We start from the raw sequence: 16,876 nt of genomic DNA, 5'->3' as shown, positions 1-16,876 counted from the left end.
TTTTATTTAATGTTATTTGAATTGTGAATTACAAATAAGTGATGGACTTTGCAAAATAGGTTTTGGACACAGAAGTCCAGTTGCTAACATCTCTGAATTTAGCTGAGTATTGATGTGTAAGGAAGTACGTTTTAAATCTCCTACCAGCTGTGATAAATATGCCCAAAATGACACTTTCAACCCCTGTCTTGTACTGTCGGTTATGTCATAAATGAACCTTGATTTCTTAAAAGTCTCGGGTTTTATGTGTATTGCTACATATTACTTTTTTTAAAGCTCTATTTCACCTCGTTGGCTCTTCCAATGTTGATGTGAAAAATGCAATGACCTTCAGCGGGCCTCTGGAAGACATGTTCGGGTATACAGTCCAACAGTATGAAAATGAGGAAGGGAAATGGTAAGCTGTTTTTCTTTTCTTGAATAGAAACACAAAATTATCAGGTATTCAGTGACTAGGGTCTATATTATTATTTGTAAGTATGCCCCATACATAAGGGTCAGATTCTGTCAGTCATATTTCTTAAACTAATGCACAGACCTAAGAAAACCTGGGAAGATTGGGAGACTGAAAGATCGAAATTTATAGCTACATTTATTTCCTCAAAGACATAAACTGAGTTCACAAAATGGCTAAATTCCCTCGTTGATGGGGCTGAGAAAGTTTTATGTTATGCCTGAGTCCTCCTTTTTCCATTTACCGAATGAAATAATTTCCTTGTGTTAATGTATTGGCAGTGAAATTACTCCTGTTTTACCTAATTAATCTGTATCATGTATTTTTTCCTAAAGTTCTCTGTCAGAGGTTGTCTGAACTGAGTTTTTTAACTGGTGGGAAGATTTCACTGTCAAAATACTTACTAATACAGTATTCCACCTTCCCTTTCGGGGGGATAATTATGTCTTGCAATTGGTGATATAGTCGCATTTGGGACATGGAGCCTTTTTCTTAACCTGTCCTTTCCTTCTCATTCTCCTGAATTAGAAGTTGCATTTTGGCGTGCTTACTGGTATCATTGCTTCTCGGTCTTCTGATAAACACCTGCTTATGCTTTTCCCTTGTAAGAACAAACTTCACAGCCTAACCAGTGGGCTGGAGGACTGAAATAGCGATTGAATGGTAAAGGTTTGGGAATCCTGAGATCGCCATCATTCTTTTCAGATTGCTTTGGTTTTCCCAGAGCTTTGCCAGTAATTTGACATTCTTGGTAAATTCAGGGACTCCCACAGGCCATCTGGGATGAGGGGCACGCGGCTGCGTGACAGCCAGGTCAGACTGTTCTGCACTGCCCAAGCAATCCCACCCACGAGTGCCGGGGCTGTCTGACTCCGAGAGCCTGTCCACCACGGCAACACAGTGTTCACCGTTAGCTGTAGGGGATGTTCACGGAAATAAAATTGTCAAGCCTGCTTTTGAAAATGCTAGCTTTTGATTGCCCAGGTTGTAGGATGTTTAAATATACATCTGCATGAGGGTCATGGGAGAATAATAATGACCTTCTTTGAGCTAATTTAGATCTTCAGGAAATGGTATCCATTCTAGGAGCTGGGATTTTGCAAAGTAAGCTATACTGTTGTAAACTGTCCTGAAACCTTTCAAGAGCAAAAAAATACAAGCTGGAAATACAACCTAAAGGAAGACAGGAATCTAAACTAGTGTCCTACATCTGAACATCTCTGGAATTAAAACTCTGCTGTTAAATTGTCAAGCTTTCAAGTTGCTTTCAGCATAGCAACATCCAGAGCAGGAAATCTATAGGTCAACAGTTAAAAATAAATATACAAAGCAGCCTTGTGATGCTTTGTCAACTGCTGTAACGCTATCTAGATACCACAGATAAAGATTTTCAGCAACAGATGTTCTGTAAGCCAGACTGTAGTTGTTTCTTAATAAAACTGGGGTCCCCTAAAAAAACTCCTGCTGCAAAAAAACAAAATAGCCTTTCAGGCCACTTCTTGGGGCTTGCTCTTTCTGAGAAAAGAACAGCACAGGGCCATGATCTTGCTGAGCATTTATCACCTCCCACGGATGTCAGGCACACTCAGCTTCCCTGCAGTTAAATGGAAGTCAAGCATGCGTGGTAGGCTGTGGTGCCTGTTTCTAAGTTTTGGTGTAAAAAATACATGCATTACAGCATATGGCTTGAAAGAGCAGTCAGATCCAGTATATACTTGGAGATTTTTTTTTTTTCCCTTTACAATTAATTAATTACTAATGAAAAAATCTTTATGGATCACAATAAGCAGCTCCAGCATGGTTTTTAGAAGCTGGGTTGTGTACTGGGTTTAAATTCTCCTTTCTGTCTTTTCCAAATCCGTAGGCTATATTTTGCCTATTATATCATTCTATCCAAATACCTTCTGCCTGGACTCAGTAATTTATGGTTGAAGTTTGAAATTGTTCTCTCAATAAGTCTTCACAATCATCTAAGTGTCCAGCAGCAAATCTTACTGAACTATTACTCTTAATGGCAGTATTTCTGTTTCCAGTATGTGCTGTGAATTCTAATTTAATGCAAGTTCTTCCTTACACATTTAATGGAGCCAGTTGATATCTGCTGGGTAATGCTGGGCCATCTAACGTTGCTAATGAAGTTTTGGGAACAAAAACAGTGTCCATCTCTACAAAGCGTTTGCTGCTGAAAACTGCATTTAGGAGCAGGTGCTAATTTGTGGTGCTTACAAAGTACTATATGAGAACGGTGATTTTTGACCACACCAAATTTTGAAAAAAAATGCACAGTACAAAAATCCTTAACATTTTAAAAATTTGAAATTGCTTTTAATAACACTTTTAATATGTTATTTTTATTTATTAAAGTAAAATTATGTATTTTACACTGGCTCACGTTACTTAAGACTGAATTCTTCTGGGTCCTTGTGAGTCTCTCTTTTGGCATTTGGTCTCAGCATTGAAAATACGTTTTCTTTTAAAATATATTAAAGATCAAGGAGATATTAAATAAAACATGTATTTACTTCTGTATTACTTTTAATACTTGTCACCCACCCATTAATATTGCTTTTATTTTCCATTGTACTTTTATTAATGTTATTCTATTGTGTAATGTGGTATATAGACACATTTCCTTTCTGTGTTCTTGCTAAAGAGGAGACAGAATGGCTACTTTTGCTAGTATCTGAACTAGCTTAATAGATACTTTTCTTGCTCTCCATCCTATCCTCTTTGTATGGGACCTTGCTGTACCTGTGCTCTTCATGTAAGTTTTACTTGCTGACTTTTGTGCCTTTCAAGAAAGAAGAAATTTCACATAACTTTTTTAATTTGCAGGGTACTTATTGGTTCACCATTAGTTGGCCAACCTGAGAAAAGAACAGGAGATGTATACAAATGCCCTGTAGGAAGGGACAACGAGTCACCCTGCATAAAACTGAACTTACCAGGTACGAAAGAAAATAAAGCTGTGTCATGTGGAGGAATAATAGAGGTCAGATCTTAGGAGATTTTTAGCTAGTAAATATGCATTAAAGTTGTTTCTATAGAAAAAATTTAGTTAGGACTCCAGAGCTAAGTGCAAAGGAAGTTGTGTTTGTAACATCAAAGATAACTTTATTTTAAAGGTTCTCATTGTCCCCTGAAAACATGCTCATAATTTAAACTGGGCATTTGGCTGTTGCCAAAACTTTATTATGACTGGCATTACTTGACTGTGGTTGGCAGTCCTGGCCATGGAGCCAGAAAGGCCGTGGAGCATAGATTCATGGATTAACCTTTCCAAAGCTGTCTGAAGCCAACAAGAGTTCTCTTAATGCCATCAGTAAGCTTTTGATGAGAGCGTAACTAGCCAGAACCAGGCTGATGCATCTTAATATGATACAGGTAAATATTAATAATTTTCTTGCTCATGTAAAGAGATACACAATGTAGACAGGAAGAGACTCTCTGTTAATACGAATTTCACTGAATATACCTGTCATGGTATTTTCCACCTCCTCTTTCCCCTTGAAAACTGAAATGTCAGTAATGTAACATAACAGTAACAAATATACAAGCTGTTAAGTCATTTATAGCAGGACAGGGTAAAAAATGAATGTTTGTTTTCTAATTAGCAAAACTGTGTGAACAGTAATCTCTTGCTTTTATTATGCTGTTATTTTTACTTTTTTTCTTTTCTGCGGTTCAAGAAAACTATTTGAGGCAGCAACCCAGACAAATTTTCTGGGATAAAAGCCAGTCTCAGAGATTTTTCTTGATTGTTGCAATTGAAGAAGGAGGAGGAAGGGTGCTAAAATATTTGATGAAACCAGTATCAGTCTGGGTTTTATTTTAGAAGCTGGAAGTGAAGCTCTGTGCTAGGGGATATATACTTTAACATTTTGTTTTCATGTTCCCAAATACTTAACATTTTAATCTATTTATAGCTGCTACTTCAGTTCCTAATGTTGTGGAAGTAAAAGAAAACATGACTCTTGGAACAACCTTAGTGACTAACCCAAAAGGAGGCTTTCTGGTAAGAAAGGACTTTTTGCCAATTTTAAAAGAAGTCTGTTTTTTCCTCAGGTACTATAACAACATTTCACCCTTTTTCATCTTTTAAAGGCATGTGGACCACTTTATGCTTATAAATGTGGGCGTTTGCATTACACAACAGGAGTTTGCTCTAATGTCAGCTCCAGTTTTGAAACCGTCGAGGCAATTGCTCCGTCTGTGCAAGGTATGCATGCCACAGAAATTCTCTTGTGCGTCCGAAAATGCAAAGTGCCAAACAAGACAAATGTATACACATAGACATACCAAAAAGTATGAACTGCTTAACTTAGCTACCAGCATTACCAAGTTAAGTAAATGTTTTCATTGTCTGTATATAACCTAAATTCTTGCTACTTTTGGAATTTATCTCAGTATAAACAATCATTAGAGTGCTATGTAACACCCAAACACCATTGCTAAAAATAGTTGCATATGTTTTTTACTTATGGCCAAAAGGCTTTTTAAATAATGATGGCGTGTTAAGACATAAAACAAACCCAATTTAGTAATATAAATAAAAATCTTAAAGACCTGGTCCTTTGGAAAAATCAAAGAGGAACAGAATGACATTGAAGAAGGTAGGGGTCACTAGTAAATACCCCAGTTACATCATCTTCTGATCCCATTCTTAAATTTCTGCTTACAAGAAAGTTCCTTGCTGATAAAGGGAACACAAACGATGTAAAATACAACGCAGAAATTGATGAATGACAGTTGGCATCAAACATGTCAGTTCAGCCCCACTGCAGAAGGATATGCGTTTGTTACTAATCACAGAAGTAGCTGGAGCTGTGAGATATATTTGATCCTTGTTAGTATCAATTCTTATCTGTCAATTTGTGTTGCAGAGTGTAAAACCCAGTTGGACATTGTCATAGTCCTTGATGGGTCCAACAGCATTTATCCATGGGAGAGTGTCACAGCATTCCTAAACAGCCTCCTGAAAAACATGGATATAGGTCCTCAGCAAACACAGGTATTTTATGATTGCTTAATTTGCAAGGAAAACAAAAAAAGATTTATAGGAAATGGGGTTAGAGGGTCATGTATGGAGCTCTTCAATTACAAGAACCTACAGCAGTGGGGTACTGAAAGAAAATAGCTGAAACCACAACTAAGTCAGTGTTTGTGGCCAAGTAGTGATGTCAGGGAGGCTCTCCCTCCCCCCACCACTCAGGCAGTCTGTAGAAACCAACTTTCTAACCTAGAGACAAAAGTTAAGTGCATTAAGTGAGGCTGTTTGAACATTGTCCTTTCCCACTTCCTTTCACTCCACAACCACTTCTTGTCTTCTTTTGTACTTCATAGCACAAAGGTCATTTCTGCTTCTCCAAGGCACACATGCGTGGTTCAGACAGCCTTTGATAATGAGCTTTTTGGAGCAGCATTCAGTGTTTTGTACTGTGGAGCATTGAGCATACATCTTTTAAACATTTGAAATCATAATTAACGAGTGGCTGTTAAGCCGCATGTTATTAATGGCAGAAGCTGCATTTGTATAATAAGTGGGGAGGGCCAAATTCCCAGCTGCTATAAATCAGCACAGTTCCACCAGAATTAATGGAGCTACAACCAATTACCCCAGCTGAGGATCTTCACAGTCTGCTGAACAGAGTATGTAAATAGCAATTCCAGCAGAACTCAGGGAAGGGGGAAGCCGGGGTGCCAGGATACATTTTAACACAGAGGGCTTTATTAACAGCAACAGAAGAAACCAGGTCTTCCTCTCCCTTCTCTCTTTTTACCCCCTCATAAAATCAAGGATTTTCTGGGGTCTTGTATGATATTTAATATGCTGCAGGCCAATACTTTGTGATTTTGCCACTTCACCTTAGCTCCTTCCATTCAGCTGCTGCTTTCACAAAGGAGAGTGTGAGAAGGTGTAAAGGATACCTCTGTCTGCAGAGAGTACCCCTGTCATTTTCCAAGTTAAGTGCGCTTTGTGAGCTACGAACCAACTCCCCTGCTGGCTGTGCAGAACACTGTCTGATAAAATTATTACTTATAAACTCTCAACTTTACCATCATGTCCTGTTATTTTAAACACACTGTTCTTCCAGATATTGTGAGGAAGAAGGAAAAACACTTTGTCAAATTTAACAGAAAAGAAAAGAAAAATTCTTCTTGGTCTCTTAAGCTGGTGATTACTCAAACATGTGCCACCTTGGGAAAATACTTAAACCTGAACTTGCCAATATGGGGTAATGGCTGCGTGGAAATCATCACTGCCTGCTGCCCAAAGGACTTCATGGGAATAGTACACAGGGCAATCAACTCTACTGCACCCTCACCCCTCTTCCTCACCCTGCAAATCTTAAATTTTTATGTTGCCACACCTCTGTTATGTTTAGTTTTGGAATCCTGCCTCGTCTTTGTGGCTCGGCTCACTCACAAAATGTCCCTTGCTGGCCTGCACTCCAGCAGCCCGCCATCTCCACCTACAGAATCTGTTCTACCCATGATTTGGCACAGCTACCCCTCTTCTCACACGTACACTTACTCACTTGAGAACGTCACTTTGGCATCTGGTTTCTAAAGAGCAGAAACATTTGAGAGGGAGATAAGAATGGGATAAGGGGGAGAGAGGCCACAAAACTGGAAATGGAAGGCAAAAGCTAGCTGGAGTTTTCTCCGTTCCTCTTACCTTCCCCCCATCCCTAGAACATTTCCCATCCCTCTCCTCTCCTCCAAGCCCCCTGCTTTGGAACCCTGGCACAGCCAAAGGTAGTAACGAGTTTATACCCTCTCCTCCACCCACACTGTCTCCTTTCTCAGAAACTGTGTTTAAATGACTATTGAATGAGGTATGGGGACAAATGACAGAGCAGGCTTACTTATTGCTGCTCTGGGAGCACAAAATAGAAATAAAGGAACAATTGTTTACTTTCTGTCTGTTTGAATTGATTTCTCCATGCCGATCTTCTGGGTATTTTTGAGCACGTAGAAATTGGTGGACTTTCATTGACTTCAGGTTGTTTTCCTTTTACACGGAAAGGAATGAGGTGATTACAGAGTAAGTCCTTAACAGCTTGGGTGTGACTTGTTCAAAACCATGTTTTGATTAGAGGCTTGCAAGATCTCTTTTTTTCCCCCACTTAGCCCTCCGTGAACAATGGTCATTAGATTTGTGGCAAGTCAGAAGAGAAATTCCTAAGTGTCCCATTTTTGGCAAATTTGAAAGTGAAAGCCAGAAGTATCAGATGCAAAAAGCCGAAGTTTACAGTATATTTTTTTCAGAAGTATTTCCTTCCCTTCCTTTTCCTGTTCTCTAGAAAATCCATAACACCATACTGATGGTAAGCTGCATGGTGACCTTAAGGATAAAAAAGTAAAGGGAAAGTGATGATAGAAAAGTGGAAAAGGAAGAAGGAATTAAATGAGAAAAAATGGTACAAGTAGGAACAAAATATTTTTCCTGGGCTTACTCAATATTTTAATGTAATTGCAAGGCAAGATAGGTTTTTTTTCCTCTTTCTTTAAACTTCTGTAGAGATAATTGTCTTTTTAATATGAGGGTATGTTTTTTAATCCTTTACATATGAGCAACCTTCTGTGGTAGAAGAATATCAAGAGAGAAAGCAGAATACTTTGATATGTTCAATTCCAGCTTTAAAGCTATGTTGGAATGGCCTTCAGCAATTTTCAGACAGGTTTTATTTCTCCATTAATATATGACATAGGCAGTTATAGGTATTTGGCCTGTACCTTTTAAATCTCCAAAGGGACTGTATCAGTGGACTAATAAGTCATGCCATGTTATATCCTATGATCAGTTTTATCTCCAGAAGAATGGAAGTGTATTAAAGAGGTATTAAAAAGATTCATGATGAAGAAGGACCTCTGCAATAGTTTACATGTAATTCCTCTCTGAATCCTTGGGAGCAGAATTAATTCACTTTTGCTTTGATTCAGGTATCTTTAGCAAGTTCCCCATATGATAAAATGTATTACCCATTGGTGCTTCCCAAGGCATCTCTGCTTTTCGTTTACGTTAAATGTGATTTAAGTACAAAGAAAAATGTTTCTGATTTTCCTCCATATCCCAGTGGTGAAAATTGTAGCTTATCATCTACATGTACTAAATGTTGTTCCTTTCATTTTGGTTTTGTTGTTTTTTACCAGACAGATTAGCTTAATAGTTTATCAGGAAAGCCAGAACGTACTTTCCAAATAAGGGGCTGTATTGACTCATAGAACAACAATAAATAATTGCCTCAGAAATGTTTTATCCCAAAGTAGAACAGTCCTTCAGTTGCATGTTCTCTCATGCAACACTTTTTCAGAGGAACTGGGGACAATTAAAGAATTATTCCCTTGTGTATTATAAAAGCCATGGAATGCTAGGGAAGGGAACATAAACTTAGGAATTACAAAGATGTTCAATAGATTATGGTCGGTAATGCTGGGAAAAATATTAAGTTTTCTGGAGTAGAGCAGAATTACGTCCTTCCATGTAGTAATATTGCATTTTCCAGATTTAAATTAAACAAGCAAATCAAAACATACAACACTTGTAAGCATCACTCTTAGGGGCTTGCTGAAGTTACGCAGTTTGAACAGGTTTATTGTCCCATAAAGGCACATTTGCATCATGTAGATGTGTCATTTATAGTTTTCCATTAGATTAAAAGGCTACAAAAGCTCAAACCTTCATTACTATCTAATAGAATATAATTCTAATTTTGCAGAGTGTGATCCTGTGGGACAATGGAACGGGCAGCCTAGTAGTATTTTGTCAGTTCTGTGAGGTTTTTCGTTACCATTTTTTGTGGAATGGCTCATCTTTGATGCCATAAAATATGTAGAATATGATTATCAGTGTTTTCAAAACTAGTGCTAAGGAAGGGTCCCACAGAACAATTGTATCCCATAAGATAACCACATGCCCCCCTTCCTTCCTGATTTACAAGCTATGCAACACAGTGCAGTTTTCCAGACTCAGATGTTCTTCCCATTCACTTCCTGAGAAGGAAATGCTCAAAATGTTTACTTGCTATGATCAGGGACAACGTTTCCTTTCAAATAGGAAATGATACAACTCAATGTCAGCCTGTAATTTTGTTCAGAAAAATGACAACACCATGGGTTTCTAGACACTGGCAGATACTTTTCACCCTGGCAGCAATCAATAGCTGATTTAATCCTCGGTACCAATAAAATCCTCACAGCTGCAGATAAGGAGCCCGTGAATCCACAGCAGCAGGCTCCCTGGTGTACAGTAGTCTCTGGCTGCACTTGTGCATGGTGCTGGAATACTTGAGACACTCCTCCTGCCTCAAAAGACCAAACTTGATGAAAACCTCTTGTTTACCACCAGTTAATGGCAGCCTTTTTAAGCTTCTAGCAGCATCCTGTTCAGATCATGCTGTATGTCACTTTAGATGCAAGCCACAAAACAGTTGCCTTGGAGGGAACAGGTTAAAAACTTTGTCTTCAGCTTGGGGTTTAGCCAGTGCCACACGACTGCTGTGAGCAGTGATACAGCCTGTGCCCCAGCCCGTTGTGCAAACACTGTGCAGGGTTAATCGGCTGCTGCCCACGAGAAGAACATGCAGCCTCTGGGTGCTCGGCTGCAGGTAGAGCACGTCATGCCTCCAAGAGAGAATTAAAATATCTTAAAAGGGAGCAGCTTGTCATAACTTGGAACTTACATCAATTCTTCCAGATTTGATTGTATTTTCAAAAGGATGCGGAAATGAAGTGGGATAGATTTTGCTACCACATACCATTGTAATTTTAGTTCTGTAATTGTATGTAACTAGCTTTTCATAATGATTGTGATACTGATGTTTAGTATCAAATATTTATCCAACTCTAACCCTCCTACTACAAGCAAACAAACTTTGTGCAGAATCTGAGACGCTATGAAAGTACCTCACAAAACACCTATAAAGCAATTGCAAAGTGCATACTAAGGCAGTTCTAAAATAATATGATGGCATAAACATCCCAGAGGTCTTACTGATCTTCAATACCTAAATGCTATAGTGCTTTTAATAATAGATGAGTGAGACATAAATATGCCACATAATACTGCATTATCCTAAATAACACCTATAAATTGCCATGTGTAATATAAAATTGAAATATGCTAATGGAAGATTGTGTGGAATCTTCCCAGTAAAAGCTGTCAGGAACCTGCCAAAACACTAAAACTGACAGAGATGAATGAGAGAAAATAATTGATATTTAAGAATATTGCATATCTTTTCATTTCAGCCCTGTTTTTGCAGTAGGTTCCCTCAGGCAGTTCAGCTGGGTTCCAATCCCATGCATTAATCTTTCACATAAAGACTTCTGCTGCTGAGGTCATCTAGAGTCTTTCCATCATACTCCCCCATTCCAGAAGCCACCATTTTGTTCATCTTGTCCCCTCTGGCACTTGTCAGGTGTCTATCTTTGGCTTGCCTCATGCTGGGAGAACAGCCATGTCCTGGACTGCCCTGCTGCCTTCATCAAGATAAGGGTGCTTGGGTCTTCCTCTCACACTGAGGGCCCAAGTTTGTAATTGCAGTGCTGTTTCTAGGCTAGGTTTAGGGTAAATAAACTATCAGATGTATTATATTTGGATGAAATGAAGGGTGTTGTGAGTGAACCATGGCCTCGTATGCTATAAGGAAAACTATTTTGAGAAGTTGTGGCTGGTGGTTAGGGCTTTGGTCTGCCATGGCCTAGAGGAAAGCAGATTACTGCAAGTCAGGAAAAGCATGGTGTTGAGCCTGCTTTTGGCTTTGTTCCCATTTTTAATATAAACAATTTAGAAACTTCAAAAAGTTTAATGAGATTGAGTGTCTTCTAGCCAGTCTTGCTCAAATGCTTACAGGTATTTCATACTGAGGGGAACACACAGACTTCAGGTACAGATGAACGTTTACCTTCATGCAGGAGACACAGATGCTTTCTTTAAGGGTAGTCAATTTTTAACAAGAACTGTGCGTTTCAGGTTGGAATTGTTCAGTATGGACAGACTGTAGTCCATGAATTTTTCCTGAATACGTACTCGACAACGGAAGATGTGATGGCTGCAGCCACAAGAATACGCCAGCGGGGTGGCACACAAACTATGACAGCCCTGGGAATAGATACAGCGAGGTACGTTCACAAAATATTGTCCTGCATATGGTAGAAACAAAAATAAACAGATGGTGACAGTTCTGATTTTATAAATTAAAAATATGAGGTGGCTGACGTCTGATTTCATTTTAGCTAAGCAAAAAAATTTAGTAGGAGGGTGGATAAACAGACTGTCCTGCATTTAGAGCAGTTGTTTATGGCACCCTGAAAAGGCAGGCTGACTCTTGAACAGAGGAAATAGGGAAAAAGAAGAGACATGGAGCAAGGTTGTAGTCCTAAGCAGAGGGCTGTCAATCTTTATGTCCACACAGAGCAGGTAGGACCTTTGTGTGTGGAGGGGTGAAGGAAATTAAGTTTTTCAGAGGAAAGAGGAAAAAAATAGAACTTTATAATGAAAATTTGTCTTCACTCTGAGGTTTAAGATTATTACATGGTTTAAGCCCACACTTCTCAGAAAGCCTAGGAATTTTATATCCAAATTTTTGAACCTTCTGGATCATTGGGAGATTAAAGACCTGTTGTAGCAATAAGCATTATTTAGAAATGCTTCCTTTATGAGAAAAATGGAATCTGACTTTTGTAGGACAGACAGCAAATATAAAATCCTTCAGCCACTTTCAAACTGTACAACGTTGTCCTGGTATCTTTTTTCTTTTCTTCTTTCTTCTCTGGCGTGACAGCATGACTTTATTCCACAAAAGATTGCATTCATCCTTTCCAAACAACCATTTAGTGAAATATGCAGCATCTTTCTGATGAACTATTTGATTATCTGATCAAAGTTTTTTTGATATGATGTCTTAAATCCAATTTAATCCTTGCATCTAAGGAAAACATTACTGGTGAATATATAAGCAGAAGATTGAGCGAGTCTGAACAAGTTCATGAAAGCAGAGCCAATCGAGAATTGCCAAATACTCAGAAAGCACATGTGGTTCAGGAAGACCTTGTTGCAGGCTTGTATATACAGAAACTATCAGCAAAAGCTTCCTCTGTTCTTGCAGTCTTCCTGTCCATCCACTTTTGGCCCTCATCAGTAGATCTTAGCTTTCACTCATGTGGCCAGTCTTAGAGTGCTGCAGTATTCTAAAAAGAGGAAGCCCTGCTTCCTTCCTTCTCCTCCAGAGCCGTAATCCAGCCTTGCCTTTTCTGGTCCCCTCCAGAGTCTGGGCAAGCAGCTGCCCAAAACCTCGGTGCCTATTTTCCGATCTGCAGCTGTAGTAGAATTCAACCAGTCCCACCCATCTGCCTCCACTCACCTGCAACCTACTTCTGCCACATCCCCAACACGCTGTTTTATTGTAGATGTGCAGAGGTGTGCTGGTAGCTGAGTAAATGACCACGTGAAGTGCTGCTGTAGGGTGGAAATAGGTGGAGTTTTTATATGTGGGTTTCGGGATGGGGGGAGGTGTTGGTTGGGGTTTTTTTTAAGCTGCCAAAAGCTGTTTTAAGGCACCAGAAATGTGTTTGAGAGGGGAGGAATTCTTCATTATACAGCATTGTGTTTTCTGCTGTTGCTCTCAAATGAGTGAATGCTTGTGAAACTGTTTGGCTGTGAACTGTCATGTAAGTTCCAGTTGTTGTTGTTTGTATTTGTTCATGGTTAATATTAATTTTCCTGCTTCTTAGTTAATGTGAAGTCTTTTAGTTTATGGTTGATTACGCAAATATGATGCATGTGTTAAATGCTGACATTGCCTTTCTCCAAACACTTTATGCTCCCTTTAGGAAAGAGGCTTTTACTGAGGCTCATGGCGCACGGAGAGGAGTACAAAAAGTAATGGTTATTGTGACTGATGGGGAATCACACGACAACTACAGATTAAAAGAAGTGATTGATAATTGTGAAGATGAAAACATTCAGAGGTTTGCTATTGCTGTAAGTGAAATTTAATGGGAAAATTCAGAATCTTAAAAGCATGTTTCATCTTCCAAATGTAATTCCTGTTTAAAAAGTTCACTTCACAGAATCTTTATAGAAATATAATCATTTCAGAGAGCAAAAAAAGAAAAAAGCTAAAAAAAAATTTAAAAATTGCTTTCTGATTTTATAGCACATAAGAAAAAACAATCTATCTGTCTTCCTGATGATGACAGGTGTGTGTGCATGTGAGGAAAAAGGCGAAGGAACTTGAGGGGCAGTATGAAATTAAATCCTTTTTGTTAAGGGCAATATTGAACAGAGTGGATTAGTTCAAATCTTCTGAGCAATTTCTATAGACATGTTACCTACTTTGAAAAAAAAAAAGCAAATGTAAACCATCAACGTAAACAGGTTTATTGTGGCTGTTCTGTGTGCTGGTATTCTAAAGTTGTTATTTTCATGTTGAGCAAACTTAGTAGCTGAAAGAGAGGATGAACATGATGTTGGTTAACCCATATTGAGAAATACAGAAACATTAATGATCAATTTGATGTTCACTTTCCATTGTATTTATGTATTCTACACTCAAATCATCCATTTTGTGTCATTAATTTTGAAGGTACATTGGATTGTTGCTTCTTCATTCCTCTTTGTTTTGATACAGTGAGGTAGCATGGAACCATACAACTTCAAAAAAAACGTTATCTTTAATTTAAAGAAAGATATAAACAGAAGTTGAATCCAGTAGCACGCAAATTTTCAGTGGTTTTCCTTCATAAAGCTAGAGATCATTAAAGAAGAAGTTGCTCTTGAAGCTGTAATAATTTTTAACAATAAAATCCCTGTCTAGAACCACATTTAAATTGCTCCGGCGTCCAGGAATGTAGAACATGGAAGTTTGTTTTTTATTTCCCTCTCAAAGCAAGTTAAGTGTACAGAGCACGTCTTTCTAAGAAAAATACTTGTTGGTCTGGGAGTTGGAAAAGTGAGTTGTTTTGTTCTGAGGTATCCTGAATTTTTACAGGCGTGGTGTTAAAACTGCAAGCAAAATCTGAAATCTTGTACTGTGATCAAGTTGTTAACACCGAATGCAAGTAGTGTTGTTACATGTATTTATAGAGCAAATCTGCACACAAAAAACAATTATTCTATGCCTAATTAACTTGTCCTTAATTGCTCATACATCACGTTATGAGGAGAATTGGTGGTACGTAGAAGCCAGTGCAATTGTGTATTCTGGTTTGGATGTTGTTGTGTTGGGGTTTTTTTCTAAATTAAGGCCTACTTCAACAAATCATAGAATCACAGTACAAATCATTAGAATTTTATGAAGAAAGGAAAAAAAAGGACAGTTGAGGATAGCAGTCATTACACCATACAGTTGCTTTGTTTGCTACTGTTGATGTTTTCAGAAAAACAACTGAGCCCTCATACAATCCTGTAGGTTTTAGCAGACTAAATTAAGGTTAGATACTATTTCCCGAATTTTTTTGACAACCTGTCTCAAAGACATTTTTTAAAACAGGTTATAAAATATATGCTTGACTGCTTTTTTTTTTAATTCTCCTTAGATTCTTGGCAGCTACAGCAGAGGAAATTTAAGTACTGAGAAATTTGTAGAGGAAATAAAATCAATTGCCAGTAAGCCTACTGAAAAGCATTTCTTCAATGTCTCAGATGAATTAGCTCTTGTAACTATTGTTGAAGCACTTGGAGAGAGAATATTTGCCCTAGAAGGTATGACATTATTTAAAATTTTACTTTATGCCGGAATTACAACTGAAGCAAGTAGAAGACCAGCTGCTTTCATCTTCCTTTGCAATGTGTTGTGCTGCATAAAATACATTATATGGGTATTTTCTTCATGCTGATCATAAAAATATTTTACAATAGACATCAAAAACATAGATAATGATGTGAAATATATTCAGATGGGTTAGAGCCTATGGAGACAAGAGCCTAAAAAGGTAAGTAACCGTTACTGTTTTAGCTGGGGTAAACATGAAGTTGCCTTCCCTGAAGTAAAAAAGCATTACCAGACCATATCCTGATTACCCCATGATCATGTATTTGTCTGCCTATACCTTTAGGTTCCCTTTTTGGTTAGTTATTAATTACAGGGTATTGCTTTGCTATACAAGTTAACGTGGATTTGGTGTATGGAGTTGGCAAGATACATTTTTCCTTTGAAAATGTTCGTGTTACTTAGATTTTAGGACAGAAAAGTCATTCTTTCATGATGTCTGCCTATATTCTCCATCCAAATTAGGCAACGCTGTCCAAATCTCTGTTTCAAACACACTACTGGTAACAGAAGACTGACTTTATTAGTTACAAATTATACTGGACAACTCTGAAGGGATCTGTGTCACACAAAGAAAGCATCCATCTATTTGGACTGACTTTTTCCAACATCTCAACTTTCCAAGTAGCTAGAATAGTGTAGTTTACAGCTGGAACAAAAGAACGTTGACTTGAATATCAAGAAATAGTACACATATGAGAGAGTATTTTAAAGTTTTTGAGATTGGAGCTATATTTCTCAGACGTACTTAGAGGTGGGGAGTTTTTTAGTGTTTCATTTAGCTTGATCAAATATTACCATTTTCAGCTGATTATTACTAAATTTTTTTTTCCAGTTTATCTGTTCTTGTCTTTTTACTTTCTGGAAGATTTTGTTTCCTCACTTTTGAAACAAATTAATTTGAGGAGGATTTAATTTCTCTAAAGCCCAAAGTTTTGCCTACTTAAGCTCATTGCGTACTTCAAAGTTTGTTGAATAGGAAGGTTACATAGTGCCTGTCTGTCACATGAAACCCCAGCCTCCAAATAGTGGAGTAAATTGTGCTGACTTGAACTCCCAGCTGGTGGGGAATGCTTTATATGATGAGCTCTAGCCCTTCCATTGACTTTAGTAATTCATTCCTCTAATCATAAGAAAAAATTACAAAACATTTGAACATTAAAGAAGTTCTGTAACTTAATAAAATGTCAAAAAAAATGTAGTTATGCTAACAGTAATGCAACTGTTTCATGAAATTCTATAAAATGTTATCTGTTTATAGGATAGTTAGCTCTTGAGATTGCTAATCCTCATCATCATGTCCTTCAGTGTTTTGGTACTTTAAGCATGTTGTACCTCTTTAAGCATCAACAAATTCTGCAGTACTCCTTGAATTCAGTTTTAACTTCCTGCAAAAGATGCAGTAACAAATATGTATTTCTTGGATATTACTGTTTTTTATTTAACGTAAACCTATTATAACCTGTTAGTATATATGTGCCTTGATATATTTGCCTTATTTTCAATTTTCATTTTATATAAACTTGGCTGGATTATGAAAAATATATGTTTGAAACAAAAACTGTGGGAAATTATTTTCATCCACACTGTAAGAGACAAGCTATGTGATTTAATCTCCCTCAAAAGACTTCTTGACTTCTAGACT

The 16,876-nt window shown here is 37.8% G+C and overlaps 1 protein-coding gene across 1 annotated transcript in view; it reads left to right on the top strand.

Annotated features, from left to right (window-relative positions):
* Window positions 1–278: 278 nt before the first annotated feature.
* ITGA1 (integrin, alpha 1) overlaps window positions 279–16,876 on the top strand; it is a gene marked incomplete at its 3' end in the record, with an annotated part of 42,951 nt that continues 26,353 nt past the window's right edge. Inside the window, exons 1-8 of the mRNA XM_010283287.1 lie at window positions 279–397; window positions 3,290–3,402; window positions 4,381–4,469; window positions 4,559–4,673; window positions 5,338–5,465; window positions 11,433–11,581; window positions 13,292–13,442; window positions 14,999–15,164. Of these exons, the coding sequence (XP_010281589.1) occupies window positions 324–397; window positions 3,290–3,402; window positions 4,381–4,469; window positions 4,559–4,673; window positions 5,338–5,465; window positions 11,433–11,581; window positions 13,292–13,442; window positions 14,999–15,164 (985 nt within the window). The remainder of the gene's footprint in view (window positions 398–3,289; window positions 3,403–4,380; window positions 4,470–4,558; window positions 4,674–5,337; window positions 5,466–11,432; window positions 11,582–13,291; window positions 13,443–14,998; window positions 15,165–16,876) is intronic.

Source organism: Phaethon lepturus, unplaced genomic scaffold (genome assembly GCF_000687285.1).
Source record: "Phaethon lepturus isolate BGI_N335 unplaced genomic scaffold, ASM68728v1 scaffold15353, whole genome shotgun sequence".
In the NCBI taxonomy this organism is placed as follows: Eukaryota; Metazoa; Chordata; class Aves; order Phaethontiformes; family Phaethontidae; genus Phaethon; species Phaethon lepturus.
Note: the sequence above shows the minus strand (reverse complement) of the source record. Positions and strands in the feature narration are given on the sequence as shown.